The sequence below is a fragment of the Falco rusticolus genome, chromosome 12 (assembly GCF_015220075.1).
Source record: "Falco rusticolus isolate bFalRus1 chromosome 12, bFalRus1.pri, whole genome shotgun sequence".
NCBI classification, from domain to species: domain Eukaryota; kingdom Metazoa; phylum Chordata; class Aves; order Falconiformes; family Falconidae; genus Falco; species Falco rusticolus.
The window spans coordinates 28,256,919-28,278,520 of record NC_051198.1 but is presented as its reverse complement, the minus strand read 5'-3'; the positions used below and the strand labels follow the sequence as shown (position 1 = coordinate 28,278,520).

General features: G+C 40.3%; 1 protein-coding gene across 8 annotated transcripts in view; it reads left to right on the top strand.

Moving 5' to 3' along the window:
- The first annotated feature begins 605 nt into the window (after nucleotides 1-605).
- The window catches only part of CDC42BPA (CDC42 binding protein kinase alpha), a 189,448-nt gene continuing 168,451 nt past the window's right edge, over nucleotides 606-21,602 (top strand). For 4 of the 8 annotated variants that reach the window (XM_037405880.1, XM_037405879.1, XM_037405877.1 and 1 more), the window contains exons 1-2: nucleotides 611-1,223; nucleotides 2,014-2,238. In XM_037405880.1, the coding sequence (XP_037261777.1) occupies nucleotides 2,043-2,238 (196 nt within the window). In that variant the 5' untranslated portion in view covers nucleotides 611-1,223; nucleotides 2,014-2,042. Of the gene's footprint in view, nucleotides 1,224-2,013; nucleotides 2,239-21,602 lie in introns of all 8 variants that reach the window. The other 4 variants (XM_037405882.1, XM_037405881.1, XM_037405883.1 and 1 more) reach the window with 3 other exon arrangements.

Sequence of the window (21,602 nt, the reverse complement as noted above, 5' to 3'; positions counted from 1 at the left end):
ATCCCGCACAGCAGCCCGAGCATGTCGCAGCCCTCACACCTCTCTAGGGGAGTGCTGGAGGGGCTGCGGCCATTCCCCGCCCCTCGCAACGGCCCCGTTTCGGCGCGGCTCCGGCCGCCTGTTGCCGGGGCGGCGCGGCGGGCTGCACCTCGCGGGCCGGCCGGGCTGCACCCGCCATCAGCTGCCCCGTTTTCTGTCACGTTTTCAGTCGTCGAAGCGTGAGGCGGCGGGGTCTGCGTTCGCACCTGGAGGTCGGGGCTGAAAGGCTCGGCGGAGAGAACCGGGGGAAGGAAACAGCGGACAGGGTCCTGCTCCTCCCGCCCTTAGTGAGGCTGTGATTTTTAATGAAAGGAGTAATTGCCTGGGAGACGGGCCGGGGGCGGCCGGCGGCGGGCCGAGGCGGGGAGGCGGCTCCCTTCAGCGGGGGGGGAAGGCCCCGGAGGGACCCCCGGCCTGGCGGGTGGGTCGGCTCGGGGCAGCCGCAGCCCGCGGGGCGTTGCGCGGCGGCCTCTCCTCTCCCGCCCTCCCTTCCCTCCGCCCGGTCCGCCCGTATCCCTGCATTCCCTGCTGCAGCACCCCCCTCCTCCCCTCAATCCCATCAGTAGCGGCGGCCCCGGGCTCGGCTCCCCGCGCTGCGGCGGCGCTCGGCGGCTGCTCCCCCCCGCCGCGGCCGCCATGTTGGGCTGCTGCGAGCTCGGCGGCGGCGGCGGCTGCTCCTGCTGCTGCGTGTGACCGAGGGAGGGAGGGAAAGAGGGAGCGGCGGGGGAGAGGAGGGCGCGGAAGCGGAGGGGAGGGAGGCCGGGCGCCGCTGTTACCCCTCCCCGCCGCCTCACGCACGCACACACACACACGCACCGCGGGAGGATGCCCTTTGCCCGGGGGGGCGAAGCCGGGAGAGCATCTCGCCGCCGGGAGTGAAGCCGCCGCCGCCGGGGCCTCCCGGCCCGCAGCGTGCGGCCGGAGCGGGGACGCCGGCGCTTTCCCTCCGCCCCAGGAGCGCACCCGGAGGAGAAGGAGGGCGCCGTCTCCGCCGCAGCAGCCGCCGCCGCAGCCATGGGAAGGATTTGACAGGGCTCGGAGCGCTTCCCAGCCGCCCCGAGGCCGTGCCGGCGTGTAGGGGCGCGCGTCCCGCCCGCCGCCCCTTGGCGCAGCGGAGGAGAAGGGGGGCGACGATGAAGACTTTAGTTTTTTTCAGTCACTGAGAAGCCTTAAAAGGAGACTCGGTAAGGAGGAGGTGGAGGACGGGAAAGGCTGCCCGGGGCAGGACGTGGCTGCGCCCTGAGGAGGGGCGGCCGGGGGGGCCGCGCCCCACCCCCACGGCGGGTGCGATGGCCGCGGAGGCGCTGGCCGCCGGGCCGGGGGCGGCAGCGGGGGCGGCGGGGCTGCGCGGCCCCCTCCCGCCGGTGCGCGCCCTGTTTTCTTTTTCCTTTCGTCTATATAAATGTATAAATAGGTGTGTTTTTAGCTCCCCATCCGTTCTGGGCGGTGAAACGCTTGTGCGAGCCGGAGGGGGCTGTTAGACTTTAGTGATGCGCTGGGGCTCCCCTCAGGATCGTGCTGCATGATCTGCATTTGGAATGAAGGAGAAGACCTTTTTAAATATATAAGTGTGTATGCCTGTGCACGCACGGTGAAATCGGTGTCAGTCAGTCTTGGTTGAATTTGAGTGCAGTTGTTATTTCTAAAGCATCAGGAGTGGCCATACGTTGTGGGGTTTTTTTCCCCTCTCCCTTCTTATTAAGCGTATTAAAACGTTTCGGATTTTTCAGGATAACTATTTTCTTAAAAATTATGTATGTACAGATATACACGCTGTATGTGTGTGTCTGAAACTCATAAGGGTTTAGTTGCAGACTGGGAACACCGAGGTGGGCTGGAAATTAAGCACCACCACAGTTTGACACTTGGTAAAAATACTGTTGACGTCTTTTTAAACAACAAAACCCTCAACATATTTTTTCTTGTTTTATTTTTTTCGTTTTGTTTTTTTTTTTTTTTTTTTTTTTTGCGAAGTAATAATAATCATTAAAAAAGAAACCCCAATGCAAACTGAAACAACCATGTCTGGAGAAGTGCGTTTGAAGCAGTTGGAGCAGTTTATTTTGGATGGGCCAACTCAGACTAATGGGCAATGCTTCAGTGTGGAAACCTTGCTGGATATACTCATCTGCCTTTATGATGAATGTAATAATTCCCCTCTGAGAAGAGAGAAGAACATACTTGAGTATCTAGAGTGGGGTAAGTTTGAATGTGTTTATTTTGTGTACATCCGTCCATGTTCCTGTCTGCTTGGTATGATGTCTGTTATTTATGTATAAGAGGGGATTGTTTATAACTCAGTGTTTTACTGGGTAGTGTTATCAGTTTTACTGTATTTAAAAGTGGTGGTGGTGGTAAAAAGAAATCCACATTGGTTATTTGTCTTTGAGGTGTGCATGTAAAACATACATTCTTATTTTCTCCCCACCCCCCCCCCCCCCCCCCCCCCTTCTTTTTTGACATGGATCAGACTCTGGTATACAAGGTATATGTGTTTGCCTTCAGGCCCAGCTATTGGATTTTGAATCCTAAAGTTGCTGGGAATATATAAGGGTTGAGGGATAAATTCTCTGGTGCCTGGAAAGAAGATCAGTACTCAGTCCTCTTGATTTGCATCTGCAGTCAAATTTATACTGTTTTAAAATAAAGGTGTCAATCAACAACAAAATCCTTCAGTTCTCTTAAACGACATGGATTTGAAATATCTGTGAAAATGGAGAAAATGGCATTCTCTTCTTTAACATAAAACCATCGCTGACTTAATTAGGTTGATATTCCTGATGAGGAAAACAAGTTGGAAAGCAGAATGAAATTGTGTGTGTCCCTCGCCTTAGCACCCTTGCCATTTTCTTTCTTCCTTTTGGGAAGATAGGGTTTTGCAGATTTTAAAATGAAAACAGGTGAATGGTAGCACTCCAGTTCTTAAGTTGTCACAGAACTAGTTGTCTCTGTATTTTTTCTTAATTTGTTTTCTTCCCCCTCCTAAACATAGATGCAAAACAGAAGATGCAGTCTGATATAAGAACCTTGATGAGAGCAGTTACTGTATCTGACCTTCAAACTTCAAAGTCATGCTGCACTTCTGCATTTACATGCAGAACCATTTACTACCTTTGCTTGGTAGTAAATACATCAGCAGGCCTCCTTTATTAAAAAAAAACCAACAAAACCCAGCACATTTTCAAAACATGTAACTGGCTTTTGATTAAGTAGCTGGTTGAGCTTTTAATGATGAAGTCACTGAGGAAAGACATTGTTTTGATAACTGATCTCACAACTTGAGGCTGATATGTGTGTGTTTTATTTTCCTGCTCCTCACTGTAGTCATACTGACATCTAAAGGACATCTGACTCAGTAATTAAGTTTCTTGTACTGTTCATATTGCATTGGTCTTTGTTTTCTTGTTATCTGAAGGAACAGGCAATACTTAATGAATTCTGGCTAAGGAGGAAATATTAATTAAAAGTACTTCTGAAGAATATTCCCTTTAAAACTGTTGCTGGCATACAGAAGCTGTGAGAGGCTGGGAAAATATGGATGCTCCAAGGGTGTTTTGTATGCAGGAACTTAGTGTAGTCTGCAGCAGATCTAGCCAGCTGATATCCTGTAAAAAAAATAATAGTAATAATAAAGTTAACTGTATCAATATGATCAGAGAAACCGTGTGTTTGGGACCCATCGTATTGGGTCACTGGTAAGTTCAGTGGTGGTTGTTTGATGGATAAATGCATCATTACAAGGCTCTGACGGTACCTGAATTTTTCTGTAATAAACTTTACAGGCTGCTGATGGAAATAATACACTGTTTTGGAACGGCTGGAATAAGGTTTCTTGCTGGCCTATTTTTTCTGCTACTTTTCCACTCTCATGCTTCAGCTGTGCCTTAGTGGGACTCTTGAGCTTCAGACAAGACCAGTTGCTCCCATTTTCAGGGCTGAGTTGCCCAAGTCCTCTGTCTGTTCCCAGCTCTGCTGTCAGGACTTCTACCCTGAGAGTTTTTTTCAAGAGGGTTTGTGAGGAGAAATGCAAGAGCAACAGTTTCTAGTACTTGCCTTTGGAAGTGTCTGTGTGGATGATGGCTCTCCTGCAAACACGAGTTTTCCCTCCTGAAAGCCAGCCCTCCTAGTGAAACTAGCTGTCTCTGGGATTTCTGTTGAGATCGGGGGGCTGACAAAACCAGGTTCCTGCAGAGGTGAGTGTACCCTCTGGTGCGCTGGAGCATTGAAGTTACTAAGGGTATCCTGTTCTTTGATATAATTGTGACCTTGCATATTTTGCTCCCAAAAAGGGGAAACAATGCAAGTGGCCGATTAGAAAAAGGTTATACGTGTTTTAAAGTCGGAGATGTGCCGAGTAGTGGCAGAAGTGGAAGCTGGCAGGAATCATAGGCTCTGCCCCTGCCTCCCTCAGTGACTCAACGTTGAAGTGCTTTCAGCTCAGTTTTTTTCCAGCTTCCCTATTTGAACAGTAGGGAAAACACCACCAATTTTACACCAGGGAATTCTGAAAGCTGCTGTATGTGAAGCACTCTTCATTTTGAATGTACTGTATAAAATAGTATGTATTAATTTGTTTTTCCCATCAGTGGAATAAAACTTGATGCCAGTTATATCTGCTGGTGGGGGTGTCAGTTGCTGACTTGGAAAGACTTTTTGTGGTTTTATGCCAAGCATCCACGCATTTGCTTTGTTACTGTGAAGAGTGCAATCTGAAATTATTGGGACTGGTCTTGAAATGGTATGAACTGGTATGCTTGTCCATTTACAAATTGCAAAGTGCAGATTTACCCCTGAGAACTGTTCCATCATCTGAAGCTTAAACTGCTTTTTAAAATTATTCTTTGAAGAAACAAAAGGGCTTATGATTATAGTGAATTGTTTTTAAGAAAAGGCTTAATAAATAGCTGTTTGGTGCTCACAGACTCCTGTTGAGCACAAGAGCAAATAATTTTTCCTGCTTTTTGGCGGCGTAGTTTTGAGGTACTGCTGTTTGGTTTAGTGGGGGATTTATGGTGGGGTTATTTTGGGGGGATTGTATGTGGATGTGTATTTTTCTTTCAAAGCTGTTCTAGGTCTGAGATGTTACATTCTACATTTCATCTAAGACTGAATATGCATAGCACAATCTGAATTTTGGGGGGAAAGGTTTAGGAAGTATTCTAGCATGTAAAAGCTAATGTGGTCTTAGCAACAGCCATGTGACTGCTGCTATATTTAGGGGAACTAAGAAGCTTCATGTTTGAGTCCTTGGATCTTTCAGGACTATTTTATGAACTTGTTGTCTAGATCTATAATTTATTTAAAAAATCAAGTAAGGTGAAACAGTTGAGCATCTGAACTGGTTGTTCATCTCCTGTTTTGGTTTGGTATTGGAAGTTTAATTCAGCAAATGGAAAAATTAAGGTCTCTGCAATGTGAAGTTGAGTTTTATATTTTTGTAGGTTTTCAGTCTTTTTGAGGTGCTTGAAATTACATTGGACTAGTTTGCAGTGTCAGGTTAATTGTTTTGTGATTTAGAATCTGCATTACCTCCCAAATCCTTTTTTGTGTATCTTAAAGTAAAAACATAATTACTTTCCCTATATACGTTACTAGTTTTGTGACATGTGAGCAAGATGGTTTGATTTTGTTGTTTGTGTTACATAGGTATTTAATATGCAGAAAAAACTGTGGAAACAACTGCTGTATTTGAGTTCTGTAGGTTAAATCAGGGTATGTTTTGAGATGATGGGAAGGAAATGGGACATTTAGATTTGGCTTGTTCTATGTATTTGATGCTAGCTTTCATTTTTATCTCTATTGGTAGTTGTATTTGTGATTTAGAAAAAGGATTGTCTAACTATAGCAACTGGAGCTTACCAGAAAAACCTACTGAGAATTCAAAGCACTTTGCTTTTTCTTTTCTACATGTGTATGAGTTGCCACAATGACACAAGACTGTGAGGGAGGTAATGAAGGCTGATAAGCTGAACAGGGAAGAAAGATGCAGTGATAGAAAGGATCTTTTAGAGATGTTTTTGTTCTGGGAAAACTTAATGGATCCAATTTGAAATGTTTTTAAAAAGAAACTAGAGCAATATTATTTGGGATGCATTGAAGGAAAACTCGAATAAACTTCAAAACGTGCAGAGGTAGAAGGGAGCAAGATGGAGGGCATTACCAATAGCTTGATGAGGACTTGATTGAATCTGTTCTCTTGCAGGAAGGATGTGAACTGTCCTTTAGTGAGTTTTATGTTGTGGGTTTTTTTCTACCAAAGGAGGCTTTGCAAGATGAAATAAATTCTTCTCATTGCACCTCCAGTAGAACTGAAATGTTGTGGTGTTTATGCAGTGCTGTTACGGTCATAGACTGGATTGTCATCATTGGTCTCATACTTCTGTCATCCAGATGTGCAGCATCTCTGGATATTAAAAATGGTTCTGTCACCATATAAACCATTTTTTTAAGACTGAGTTGTGGAGAAGTTCTCTGTGTTTTCTTTCTGGTTATCTCTGTCATGTTTTTTCCTGAGAAAAAATGGTATGCTCATTTTCGAGAGGGGTTTGTTTTTAAATATGAGTGACAAAAGAAAACTAAAACCTGGCCTGTAGACTCCTGCAGATCTTCCGTGTTACTCATCTGTTTGTAGGTCATGAAAAAAATCACAGGCATTTTCAGCTATGAGTTGCTTATATTTTTTTATTTAAAACAGACTTAAAACAATAATCCTTCATTTAGGTCCTATTCTTAGCAGAGACAGAAGTAAAAGACTTGGCATTCAACTTGTTTAAGTGTTCCTTTTTTTTTTTAAGTAGACTTTGGTGCTTAGTACTAAGACATTAGAAATATTTTTTTGTTTGTTTAAAAATGACATTTTGGGAATTATCTTTGGGGTTTTTTTTCTTACAGTTGTAAAACTGTGAACACCTCTTGGTCTGATTGACATAACCAAAACCAGTTATTAAATTCTTTTTGGGAAGGAATGAGCATCCCGCTTGTCAAGGCCATCTAATGTGCCTAAGCATATGCCTAATTTTAAATGTGAGTTGTTTCATTGCCTGCAGCTGAGGTATGTGGAGGTATGGGGATCTATCTATGTAGAAGTCATTGTGGCATTCTTGATGCACAAATTTCTGTCATTGTTTATGGTAACACTAGTGCTTTTTATGTAAACTGCTGCTTCCATTACATAGCTGCAGCTAACAATTTTTATTGATTAGGGTGGGAGAAGGAGGTTCTTCAATGCTATCAAATAGAAATGACCTTGAAATCTCCATGTTTCAGAATACTGTGTAAACAGCTTTTATAGCGTTTTATAGATGCAGTTTTATACCAAAGTACTTGAAGAAGGAGGAAAAACTTGCAGGAAAATATGCCAGGAGAACGGTTGCCTGTGTAGACCTTACTCCTTGATAGCTCTGTGTTTAATCTCTGTATCTTTTGAGTTCTGACCTTTTCCACATTTATTTCAGTTTTGATTCTTGTTTTGAATAGGGGAAACTAATTAAGTTTATCAACAGTTACGATGCGATCAAATGAACTGTAAGACCATCCAGTTAATTCTACTTGTTTTGCAATAGGGTTAAAGCCAGTTTCCAGTAGAGCAAGGCATTAACCCACTGTAATATGTTTGTTTCTTAACACATTTAAGTACACCAAGTTTTTTAAGCTTATTTTTACTTTAAACTAAGATTTTTTTTTAAAAGTGTGTTCTTTTTGGTTGTTTTTATTCTTATGGGCTGGGGAAATTTGAAGGTATTCAGAGGCTGCCTGACAAGCTTTGGGGCTTGTGTATTTAGGTTGACTGACTTCTGTCAATGATGTCCTTTTTATTGCAAAGGAGTATGGCTTTGATAGAAAGCTAACTAATACTTCATTTTCAGGAATTTTGGGAATGCCTTTATTCTGTATAGAAATTCCTAGCATGCTTTGGTCTAATGGGGACAAATGGAGAAATACAATTATATGAGTTAGTCTGCTCAGTGGGCATTATAAACCTCATGACAACACAATAAATTCCCTGTTACTAAGACATTTCATGTTAAAGGGTTAATCCAATAGTTTTTGTGGGATGTTCATAACTGTAAGATGTACTGCTGAAGGTGTGTTTGAATTTTTAACCTCTGCATAGCATATGATGCTGTGCGTGTGTGTACCAGATCAAACTCCTTCCTTATCTTTTGGCCCTTCTCTCCTGAACTTTACTGACGTACTCTTTTGTAACCTGTAGCATATTACCAGTTCACAGGTGACTGAAAGAAGAATATTGTGCTGTAAGAGCGGTGAGCTTACTTGGCCCAATATACTGTAATACTTTGTTACAAAAAAAAAAAAAAAAAATTATTTTTTTTTCCCCCAGAGATCGAGAGAAACTACCTTCATTTTTGAAGCTCTAAATTATGCCAGTAGATGAGTGCTTGAATTCTGAATAGCAACAGCAAATAAAAGTTATTTCACTTCTTAGTCATACCTGTGGCTGGGTAGTCAAATGTCAGTGGTGTTCTGCAGTTTTCTTGCAAATTGCAGATACAGAATTTCCAGATACAAAGTGGATGCAGGCTACTATTCTGGAAATTAATTTTTCCATATTTTTTTTAGAAAGTGGATGCTGTAAATTATCCTGGATACGTCTTTGCAAAGTATTAACTCATTCATAGCATCTCTAATTACTTTTATACTCTAAAAAATTTGCCATCTCCATTTGCACGGAAAAATTCCAGAAGCAGTTAGATCCTGTTGCCATGCTGTAAAACCTGACTAAAAAAGGTACAGTGGATAACTGAGACAGAATTAAAAGAGAAGGCCAGCTCCTAGACTCTTTTAAGTTTCATCTTTTGGCGAAGCAGGCGTTCCTTCCATAAGCATTTATACTTGTTCAATTTGATTTTTTATTTCTGGCTGAACAACTAGAATATTGTGTTCTACTCTGGCCTAACTTATCTCAACACATTATTTTTCTAAAATCCTCATTAAGCTTGGGAATGCCACTAATGTGGACTAAAATCTTTAAAAAAATGCAAGTGATTTAGGTCAGTCATGTGCAATCTTTTGTTAACTACAAGATTTTTATTTCAAATAGTTTAAACATGACATTAGGCTTAATAACAACTGTAAAAATCTTCTATTCAGATGGGTCAGTTTGCTTTATTTCTGGTAATACAGCCTAATTGGGTTTACTAGTGGTCACCATGGATAAAATCCCCATGAGGTATATCTAGACTCCTAAGACCTTGTTTTTCATAATTCTTCCTTATCCATATCTAGACTTCCAGTTTGATTTAAATTAGTTTTGTTACAAGTGTTGTAGGTTTCTTTTATTCTTAGGGATCAGCTTCTTAGTGCACCTTCTGTCTGCATCTTTTTGGAAAGATTTTGATCTGAAGCTTGTAGATGTTATGAACTGTAATATTTTGTAGGCCGTTTTGAGAGGGAAAAACCCCAACCTTTTAATTGTATTTTGTTCAGCAGTAGGTATGGTGAATTTAGAGTGGCATTCCAAAGGGGAGAGAAAAAGCATTCATAGATGTTAGTAACAGTGATTACATTTCCTTCAAACACTGTGGGATTAGGCCAGCAACACTTTGCATTTTTGGTCTATTTCTTTTCAGTCTCAGAAGTCTGAGATTGGAGGACTCTGTTGTCCCAGCTTGGGAGCATGGAAGTACTTTGTCCTCAGAGTGGAGGGTACATGAGCATTTTTTTTGTGTAAAATATCTATTTTTTTTTTTTAAAGTATTCCCTCACACTGTTGTCCTTGTCTCATCCTTTTAATCTTAAAATCCTACCTTATTTTAGGCTTGTGTGACCACCTTGCTTGTGACGTGTCCACCTGCGGTAAAGGACCCACAGGTCTCCACTTCTGAGTTCTTCCTCCTTTCCTTTCTGTGTGTTTTTCACAGGTAATGCTGTTCCAAATCAAATTTAATTGTACTTACCCGTCTAAGCTGAGGCCTCCTCCTCATCTTCCCTGCTTCCATTCCGTTGCTTTTCATCCAAGCAGGTTCTCAGTTTGTCTCTCTAATATGATGTGGATATCCGTGTGTCAGACTGATCTTCCCATGGCCAAAATCTTGGGTTTCTAGATTTGGATTGTCTTTTTTCCTTTGTTTCTCCCCAGTCATCCCCAGGCTTTCATCATTTTGTTGGTCAGATTTGTAATATGGAGATTGTGTGTGGAGAATGGTAACAGAAAGTTGTTACCTCTGTGAGAAATAGACGCAGGATATACCTACAGGTGCACCCACACAGCATTTTCTGTAAACACCCTATATATTTCTTATTAGATCCAGTACGTATCGGTTGATTTACTAACATGAATCATTTCTACTTGTAAGCTCTTACAGAGCTGGGGCCTTGGGCTGTTTGTTCTGGCTGTGAGTAAGAAGTTGTGATCTGTTTTACATTTGTAGTCCAGATAAGAGGTGTGAGAGTATAGCTTCATCATTTTAATACCTAAGACTGAAATAAAGAAGTGATGGGGATGGTGGCAACAATTTTTGTTACGGGACTGCAAAGTAGTTTAAGCAAATGTCGTTCATGCTGCAGGGACACCATAGTCACAAGGTATTTCCTGCTCTTGTTCATTAAAGCTCTTTCACCTTTGCCATGCTGCCTTTTGTAGATAAAGCGCTGTATTTGAATGTTTTGCAGGACACACAGTAACAACAGGAGGAGGAAACAGAAGCTGGAATTTTAATTATAACTCACTGGTTTTATCTTGTGTGGGAGCTGACTTGATGGTGTCTTAAGGCTGGCTAAATCCAGTGTTCTCCATTTTGCTGGTACTTACGTGGGTAGAGGGACATACCTAGTCAAAAACTAACCCTGCAAAAACGTGTTGAAATCTGTTGATCTGGTGGTGTGAAGAGATTGTTCTGGTGTTTGTACAAAAGGAGGGGGCTAGGAGTGTGACCGGCCAGACTTCAGTGGCTTCACCTACTGTAGCGCCTGTGCTCCAAGCTTAGAGGCTGCATTTCAGATTCCCTCTAACATGCAAGGAAGCTACAATTTTGAACCAAGTTTTGACATTACCAGCTTTTTCTGATAGATATTTGGTGTAGAAATTCTGTGAACCTTTTTGTTTCCTTAACAATTGACAAACCTTTTTTTTTTCTTGGAATGAGAAAATTTCTAATTATGAGTAGGGGTCTTCAAAATAGCTGTCTGATTTTGATGATGACAATTCCTTGGAAGAAGAAAGTGCTGTTGTATTTGTGTATTTCGGGGTATTTGGCATAGTGTTGCTTAGTGTCCTTTAAACAGTTTACCTTGTATATTTTGTAACTGAAAGACAAGGATTCTTATGTTAACACACTTGGAGTAGTTTTGTTCTATTTCCCCCAACTTTTAGAGAACACTTCACTTTGTTCTATTTTTTTGATAATTTAAAAGGATCCCTTTATAATTTTGGTAGGGACTGACAGAAAAGAGACTTGTTTTTGCTGTGATCTGGTAAGTTAAAGGGAAGTTATAGAAGCCACTTCCTATGCAAATATAAATTTGCAGAGAAAATAATTATCATTTAGCTGTGCTGTTCCTGTCCTAAGGTGCCTTATTTTGTTGTGTCATTCCATCCCTAATATTGACTATTTTTACTTTCATAGCTGGCAACCACTTTTGACTAAGGAAAGATGTATTTCTAAACTTAGGTATCTTTGCAAAAGTCATAATTTAACTCTTGAAATAAACTTGGCAAATTGGTTTTTCTGGATCCAAGTATTTAGTAGGCTGGCTTTTTGGTTCCTTTATACTTGCTTGTGTTACTTATTTTTCTGAAAGTAACGGAATAACTTAATGTCTCCCACTGTTGATAATTTAGACTCTCAAAAAGAAAACTCTAAATAGAGTTAAGGTTGCTAAGAGAAAATGGTATACGATGCGTATTACCACAGCTGGTGTGTATTATTTTGTTAACTTGGTATTTCTTGGTTAACTTGATCCTCGAGTTACACTTTGACTTGAGAGATGATCTTGGAACCAGTTGCTTCTGGTGACATAGTTTCTTAGCTACTTCAGTGAGTATCGGTACAAATACGCCATTGAGTATATGCTGCCTGAGCTCATGTTAACACCTGTAAAGCCTCTTCCTGGGTGACTTGACAGAGATGTCATCTGATTTTATTGGTTGTAGCCTAGTGCTTTAACCAGGTGGAAGAGTGCAGCAGGAGCAAGGAGCAGCTGATTCGCTGTCTAGCTAAACTCTTCTTGAATTTTTACATTCCTTTTCTTCAAAACTAACATTATTTAATTGAATTAGTATAATTTACTGACAATATTACATTCACCTTGTGATCCTTGGCACTACCAATAGAAGAGAATCTCTTCCAAGAAATTCTTGATGTTAATACTAAAAATTTGCTTTAATTTCATCATTAACTTTTCTTCATAAGGAAACAATCCAGTCTCAAGGTTTATTGCTTTATCTTCATCATGTAGTTTATGTTGTCAGTAAATGTATTTAACCATGTATATTATTATAGTTATAATTACAAAAGCTTCTTAAACACCCCAAAATCTATATGGTCTGTTGCTGTGTGTCAGCTGGTTTCTAGAGCCTCAATACATGCGGTTATAAAATGTGCTGAATTTGTGGCACTAGAACCTTTCAATGACATTGAACTGTCACATGATTATTTAAAACTTGTATAATTTTGTTCAATGTGATCTTGTGATCCCCCCAATTAAGAAGTACAATGGTAATTGACAATTCTTAGTGATGACTGCTCATGTTCAGCAAAATTAAATTTTACACCCTAGGAGTTAGGCAATTGTTAATTCTTTCTTAAAAAGAGCAACAGTTTCTTGCCTTGTGCCTTTCATTTCAGAGAGGGGTTCCATCTTTTGGGTTTTTTTTTTTATTTTTTGTTAGCTTTTTTCTTTTTCTTTTCCAGTTTAAGGAAACTATTAGAATAAGTCACTGTCAGATCTGATTAGATCAAATTAATTCACTTGTTTGGGGCAAATATTTTCTCTGGTAAAATAGTCATTTTGATGTTACCCACTGATTCTAGAGCAACAAAGAAAACTTTGCTAGATTTTCATGGCGCTTTTGCTAATGTTAGGCTACCATTTGGTTTTGCTTTTACTTTAGATTTTCATTTTCTTTCAGGCACACCTTCTCCAGTTCTTTCTGTATTTCCCCCCTCTCTGGCATGTGAAATCATACGTTCTTACACGGACAGGGTGTGAAGGTCATTCTTAACACTGTTCCAGCATCAAGGGTGCAAAACCATTTCCTATGGGAAGCGGCAGAGGAAACTTGCAGGAGGTGGAAGATAGTAAATTAAATAATTTTGGCAAAGCTGCAAGGATTTCTTCTTGGTATGCCCATCATTGTTTTCAATAACAACCCCACCACCATCCCTGTAAAAGCTTGTGGCAGAATTTTCATTAGCTTCAAGAAAAAACAGGTCAAGCATGTCAAGCTGCACGTTTGAGTTAAGCATAAACACCTGTCACAGGGGTTTGGGGTCCTTTGTGTGTGTGTTTATAAAAGCAGCCTAGCATTTCTGCATTGTGTAATATCTGATGTCCTTTGTTGCTTGGAGTATTCAGATAAGACAGAAATATGTGAAGTCTGTAAGTGTTCTACTTGCCAACATTTGAGCCTCACAATTTCAACCTAGGACTCTACAAATAAACCCAGATTCTTTTTTTTCTCTGTGCCTTAGTGTCCATCTCATACCATATTCTTCTATGCCTGGCACTTCAGGACTTAGGTACTATTTTTCCCTGCTGCTTTTTTCTTTGTGAGATAAACAGGCTCTCTGGTGAAAGTCGTATTTCCCAGGCATAGGTGATGTGTCAAGACTTCAGAAGGTTTAAACTTCTAAATAGGGATGGATTCATCAATGGATCTTTAGGAAGGAGGACTGTCAGTCTTTGAAGGTGTATAAAATTATTAAATAGAAATTCAGATGCTATATGCAGAAGACTCTGTGTGTATACATAGATACAGATTATATGTGTAGGAAAACACATTTTTGGTGGTTTGGTTTGTTGTTTTTATTTACAATAAACCTATCTAGACTTTAGGTGGTAGGCATTGGCTCATACCTGTTAAGTCAAAACTTTGATGTCTGTCTGGTAGGAAGAAGAAAGCATCTGTAAGCCAAATCCTGCTCTCATTTAATGGAGAGAAGTGTGACGTTAATTCACTGATACCTGTGTGGTATTAAAGTTAATATTTGCTGCTGAGCTTTTAAAGAAAGCCAAGCCACTTTCCTGAGGGCATTAACTGGTTATGCATTTAAAACAAGCGTTCAAGTACTGTAGCTTTTTCTAGATGCCCAAGAGAATATTTTCTTTATTTTGCTTAATTTTTTTCAAGTATAGTTTCAAAATGCGTGTTTGTTTCCAAGTTAGGAGGATTGTAAGTGTGGGGGTTTTTTTTTCTTCCAGTAGTATGATTCCTGGTGAGAAAGTAATTTGCGATGATACTGGGCACCTGTGTATATTGCCTTGAAAATTGGTTTGAGAAAAGTCAGTCATTAGCATCTTAAATATCTCTGCAAAGAAACAGAGGCAGAGCTGTGGTTTGTTAAAGGCCCTTAAAAAATTCCGTGGAAAAGCAGTTTCTAGGGTCCAGATTTATGTGTTTGTGTCTTCCAATTTTTTTTTTTTTCCCTCAAAGTTTTTGAAATGTTGGCTCTGGAAATTCCTGAAGGTGTGGGTGGCTTGTAACTTCTGTGTGTTTAAATGCTTTATTTATTTGCTTAAATTTTCAGTGTACTGTTAGGGTGCTCTTTTTCTTGATGTCGTTACAGGAGAAAGCTTAGAATCATATTCCTGTGATCTTGTTGCTGTGATGCCCTTTCCTCCCCCTCCTGTAACTTTAGCATTGTGCAGTTTGGAGCAGTGGCAATTGTTTTATTTCTCATAAGGGAAGTGCTCTTTTCTGCAGTGGTCTGGTGGATGCTTGCCAGAATTGTGTTTTGAGCAACTGTTTATGTATGTGAACTTGGACCTCCATAAAAAATTAAGCTTCTTTTAACTCATACAGCAGTTTGTTCCTCACCTTCCCAAAATCTTTCCCACAGCGTCACAAAGTATGTGCATGCCACTGGTATTTCAGAAAAGTTTTCCCTGAGTGTCTAAATATTTTATATAAAATGTAACGTGTACATTTAAATTTTGTCTCATACTTACTTTTTATGAAATAGAACTGCACTGACTCCAGCTGCATGTAGGGTTTGCTTAGCTTGTGTGGACTTTGGGGAATACTGGTGGGGGTGATGTTGGAGCAAGCAACTGTTAGGCTGCAAAATTCAGTTCAGAGAGGAGAAAGGATATTTGTATATAACATTGCTACACCAGAAACTTTTCCCATAAAACTTTGTATGCTTTCAGGAAGTCAGATACGATGTCAAGAGAGATAACCAGAAATTCTTGATTATAATCTCCAGCTAACTCTGGAAATTATCTCCTGGAAAGCTGTATATGCGTAGATACTGCTCAAAAAGGTTTCAATTGAGGGTTGAGGCAAGTCCTCTTAAAACTTAGTATTTAGTCCTCAGCTGAGGTTTAAAAGACAGTATAGGTAGGCAATTTCACAGTACGGTTATATCTGTGGATCAGGAAATTCCCCCTCCCTACCCTTCCACCCTTCCTTTTTTTTTTTTTTTTCTCCCTGCCTGGTCCTCCTGAGTATCTGCTTCATGCCTGTTCCCACTGCATGCTTGCAAGGAATTGATTTTAAAGCAACTGTGCTATATAAAACTCAACTTTCCACTAAGAATGGATGTGCTACATTTTTAGTTCATTTTGATTTGGTGTTTGGTGCCTAAGGACTTTTGAACACATTCTGTAGGGTGCCCTGAAGTTGGTTGGTTAGTTAGTCTGTTTTTACAGCAACTTAGTCATGACATGCCAGAAGAGAAATGCTGAATTTTTCTTCTTAAAATATTATTGGAAAAGAAAAATTCAAGAACTATTCATGAGATAGTACTTTGCAGATAGCAACTATCTCCCAGGCACAGTGTAGTTTATATAATACAGAATGCTTTGCATTGGAAGTTATCACTATTTATGGGAGAGTTTGTTTAATAAGGATATTTCTGAGTGATTTCACTGTCTCATTGTAATTTGCATTTACTTCCTGTTTTGTGCAGAAACATTTTGTACAAATCGCTGTAACTTGCCTTTTTGCTTTGCCAGATTTAAATGGCAAAAGTTCTTGAAGTGTCCTGAGGTAGTTATTTATGATATACCTGGAACTGAGGAATCAGATCAGGGATTCAGTTTCTCTGAGTTCTTCAGTGAAAATATGGCAAGGGTTGGAATTTGCCTTCCGTGGCCTACTGCCATAGCCAGCCCTTGTGCATACTTTCTGAATGGGGGAAGGAACAGCTGTTCCTCTGCTTTACAGTTGCACATGTAATATTTGTAAATTGACAGTTATTTAGGGTTCTCATTCTTGATTTGTTACAGTAGGACTTGAGAAACTTGCTGCCTTTCTTTCACAGTCAGGTGTGGAAGGTCACGAATGAATTGGTGCTCTGAGGTGATTGGCTTACTAAAATGAATTTGTTTTCTTGCTTGTCTGTAGTGAGTGGAGTTTAGGGTTTTAATCCAGTCTTGGCTTCATTAGCAGATGGATAAAGAGTAACTTTTAATGTATTCTTTGATTGTTTAAAGTGAGCTTTCTTGGGGGGGGGGGGGGGGGAACCCCAAAACATTGGACTTCCATTGGACTTCCTGACCACGTGACATCTGAAGTAATGGACAGTCATTCACACCTGTATAAAATCAAGGGCTGTCAGAACAGTAGTGGGTTTTAAATTTTTAATTTTTTTTTTTTTTAGTATGGTACAGTAACATCTGAATGAAGTGCAAGTTAGTGCAAAACCAGATCCCGTATCAGTGTTTGTTCTGGAGAGCTTCAATAGCTCGTTTGTGGTTTTCCTGCTTGTAAATAATGCAGTTATCCCATCTCCTGCTCAATGTTTTTATTCTTTGTATTTTCTGCTGATGAATGTGTCTGTTTCTCTGAAGTATACCAAGGAAGAGTACAGAGCTGATGACTTGCTCATTTCTTGACCTAAATCCCAACTTGCACAGAAGAACTTAATGTTCTGGAGGTTCTTGCATCCTTTCCCCCTTCTCTTCACAATTTCATGTGACAGGGGAAGCTTTCTTTTATGTAATACTAATATAGTAAGTCCCTTCCATTCTGTGAGCTCAGTACTCTAGTAGGTGAACTGCAGATTAAATAGAGAGTAATTCCTTTACTCATCACTTTGAATGCTTTTTCCCTCTTGCTTCTTGTGCCTTTAGCTGGTAGCTGAGACTGAATTGCCATGCTCAAGAATCTCCTAGGCTTTGTTAGCACAGTCAAAATAATCTTTGTTTTAAGGTATTTTAAGGTTTTAAGGTACTTTTATGCACCAAGCACAGTAATACTTTTCCTGTGGGTTGATTTAATTCCTCAGAAATGTTACTGCAGATGGTTGCACTGGAAAAAAGAAGCATGTTTCTCTCTTGTGACTTCATTAATTGCATAATGTACCTCATTTTGGGGCTGATTAGTTGAGAAGAGTAGTTAGGATTCAGAACTGAAATACTTGGAGTAATCCATTAGTATTTTCTTTTGATGTTGTTCACAGTGTTAAGAGAAGGACAATCACAAGAAGTCAATGTGATAATTTTTCTTTTCTTTTTCTTTCATGCCTGATAGCTCAGGAAGGAAACCTTACTGTGAAAAGAGAATTTGATCTGTTGACATTTCAGTGGTATTGCAGAGCACTGGCCTTCTCGTTGTGTTTGGGGCACTGCCCTCTTCTGCACAAGTGCAGAACCAATAATGGTGGTTCAGAACCACCTTTCCATGTTTGTTGAGAATTACAACCCATTCTTAAACCTTAGCACTTTGATGTGAACTAAACATGAAGCCCAAAGCCTCTGTTCCCCCAGTGTATGTACCTTGCATTAGAGTGGTTTCAAATTGGTGACAGGACAAGTAGGACCAAATCTCTCTTGCCTAATTCTCAGAATTACTCCAAGTGTGTTGTGCATTGAGTATGACTTGAACAGTATACAAGGATTGTCTTTGAGCTGTTTGGCCAGGGATACAGTTTCTCCTGAATTTGGGGGATTTGTGTTATGCGTGAAAGCGTGCCCCCACTACCTGGCAAATGACTGAATCTCAGGCAGCCTGTAATAAAACCAGGAGCTGGTCCTCCCTGCCATTTGGAAATGCAAGGCCTAGATCATGACTATGTTACTTTTATTTTCTCTTTTGTTTGTTTTTTGGGTTTTTTTGTTTTTTTTTTTTATGTCAAGTTATGTTTTGAAAGCACTTGTGGAAATAGAATCTTTCCACACTCACTGGATATTGAACATTTTTTGCCCAGCCTCTTCATTGTTGTTCCAGTGATAAAGATTTACAGCTCAGCTCCATAGCTTGACATCTGCATACCTGAGGGCAGTGAACTGAATGTTGGGTGAAATGTATCAGTGATAGCAGCAAAAAGCTTAAGAAGTTGAAGAAGGTGTATTGTGTAGGTGTACCTTGTTGAGTGGCCAGGAGATTTTTAATTATCTCTTTTTCCAGAAATACAGCACCGGATGCTAATGGTGCAAGAACTGAGTGAGGAACAGCAATGTAGGTGTTATGAAGTAATTTGGCTGCATGAAAGCTCGAGCCGATTCTGGTTTTGCATTGAAGGTCAGGGAATTCCTCCTAGTCTGAAAGAAAGAAAATGTATCATTTATAGCTTTAGCCAAAATAGCCCATGTAGTACGTTCTTCTCAAATGGGAAGGTAAGATGCATTCTGGATTGAAATGGGGAGTCTTTCTGGAAATTGCTTTGCGGGTTAATGACATGCCTTTCTATACTTTTCTCTACTTACGGGCACTTAAGCATAGAATATGAAGTATCAGAATTCAGGAGGAAGAAGCTGGAGGCAGCCAGTCTCTGCAGATCCCCTGACACATGGTGAGGTTTAAGCATGCTGCAGAGTAGAGGAGAGATGTTTGCCGCACCTTCCAGGGGCTCTGCCAGGTGTCAGGCCTGAGAGTGTCTGCTTCAGAGGACTGGTAAAAATTGAGTTTAGGAGCAACTTGAAGATCATTTTCCTGTAGATGTATCCTGAATGTTATGTAAGTGGGTTTTGAGTGAAAGTTTTGTTGTTATTTAAGAGATTACTAAATGACTTGAATACAGTAAATTCCTGAAAATTAATTTTGTTACTGGTATGTATCTATGATAGAAATACTGAAAGAAAAAATAAAAATTATATAAACACAAACTGGCAGATTAATAATCTATGTTTGTGTGTCCTATCTTTGCCTGTAGCTGTGTGATCGTGGTGTTCTTCCTGTGCCACCCTCCACCCCCACCCCCTCTATTCCTTAGGATAGGGGCTCTGGGATTTTGTTGGGGAGTAAGCTGTCAAAGTTAGTAGTTAGGTAGTGAATAAAATTGTGGTTTGCAGAAAAGGAGGTATTTTTTTTTATGGGGGAATTGAATGATGCTATGGAGAATTTGATTCTCTTGCTGACTGCTATAGAGGGTTGTTTTTTTTACATGATGCTGGATATTAACCACTTATTTTGTATGCAGTCAGTAGCTGTGCATTCAGTAATTATGCATTCATCACCATGTGGATCAGTTAGTTGACTTCCTGTGGTTTGATGTGAAGAGTTACTGAGAACTCCCAGCTGTCACTGAATTCAGTTGGAGCTCTGCTTTAAACTGTAAAGCTCTGTATAATACTATGTGCTCTAAAAAGTTCTTATATGGAATTCAAAAATTATTTGTTAATATTGGGTGACTGCTTTCCCCCTGAATTTATTATGTCCCAATTCCCTTTGTCGTAAAGGTGGTAATATCTCTGGCTTTTTGGAAGGCTATTTTGAGAGGTAAAGTATTTAGAATCCTACTATAAAAGAGTGCATGTAACAAATTCTGTGAGAATTCACAAGTCTTGATGTGAATAAATAAGATGTACTGTTTTCAGGAAGCACCTGAATATATCTTATCTGAGCATTGGAAAGGTGGTAGACTGTTGTTATTTGTATGTCCATGCTCTCTAGTTTGTCCCCATCCCAGACTTTAATAGTCTTCAGCATTGATATCTTAGCCCTTATTTCTCTCTTTTTCTTTTCTTTGACCGTTCTTTGTCCCATCACAGTTTTGTTCCAGTGAATTGTCTTTCCGTTTTGTTTTGAACAGAATACTCACTTTGTAAATTGTGCATTGTAAGGTATGTATGGAAATCATATATATTTACTCTATTGTTGCAGCTGTAGTTGATCAGGACAGCCAGTTTCTCTGAACCTAGTGCATATAGTTTTTGAAAACAACTTCTGTTTTGGAAGAGATGAGTACAATTTTCTGAATTAAAATGAGGTGTGATGGAGCTGCTGATAGATGAAGAAAGGGAGAAATCTATGTAAAAGCAGGGGTGACAAGTTTTGTTTGGCTTAGATTCAGTGTCACTATGTTTTGTAGATAGCTAAGGAGGGGGTGTACTGTGCTTAAGATAGTCAGTGTTAGGGAAGCGCATTTTAGAACGCGTGTTTAAAATTACTGTAGTTTCAGTGACAGCGTGTAAATGTATTTAAAGGCTTCCAGGAAGAGCCTAAATTAGAGGCTTTCTGTCATGTACTTCTCTCAACCTTTAGGAGAGCATAGTTCAGCTTTTGCTTAGCGTGCCTGTCAGTTTGCATTATCAACATGTTGCAGCTGATGCTGCTGTATCTTTGAACATCGAAAGGTAATTCTAAAGCCATAGTCCAAAATATTTTTTTTTCTTGTTCATTTGTGGGAGGGATGAACTTAGGGAAGCTACAGCTGCAAGATACTTCAGTTTTTAAAGTAATGTGCCTCAGCCAGTAGGGAAGGAAGCCAGTGTTTCAATTCCAGCTCCAGTCACTTGTGGCTAGAAGACAGCATCCAGGCCCAAAGATAAAGGACATTCTGTATCTCTTCTGCTTCACCATTTTTGGGAAAAGAGCACTATGTTTTCCTGCTCCAGTAGTAGACTTTGTAGTAGGAACATAATTTTCCAAACCTTAAATTAAGAAGCAGCATACCACCGATCGTCTTTCCAAATTCAAAGTACTGTTTTTTGTACTTTCGTCTTTTAAAATCTCACTGCTACAGAACAAAACCAAAGTAAGTTGCTGCTTACTTAATCACAAGAATGTTTAAAGCTGCACTCATGCCATTGTGCTGCAGTTCTGGTATAGGAAAAACCTTCCTTTTGTTGGAGATGTGAGCGTCTTGAGACCCTCTTCTCTGTCTTGGTAGGTACACTTCTAGCCCTGGTACTCTTGCTCAGATTCACAGAGTGCAGAACAGAGGAAGCAAGCGTTCAACAGAGGCAGCGGGGAGGATACTTTCAGTGATGGCCAAATCGTTAACTCTTGCATCCATGCAGCTACTTCCATGCTGTTCGGAGAAAGGAAACAAACACTATACAGGTTATGCCTTAAACTGTGCTCCCATGTCACTTATTTCATCATCAGCCTGTCTTATTTAAAGTTTTCCTTGCCCCTGGTAATTCATTGCTGTCATCTTTTCCAGACCCTGAGCTTGGAAACTTGCACGCCATGCATCTTACACTAACTTTGGGTA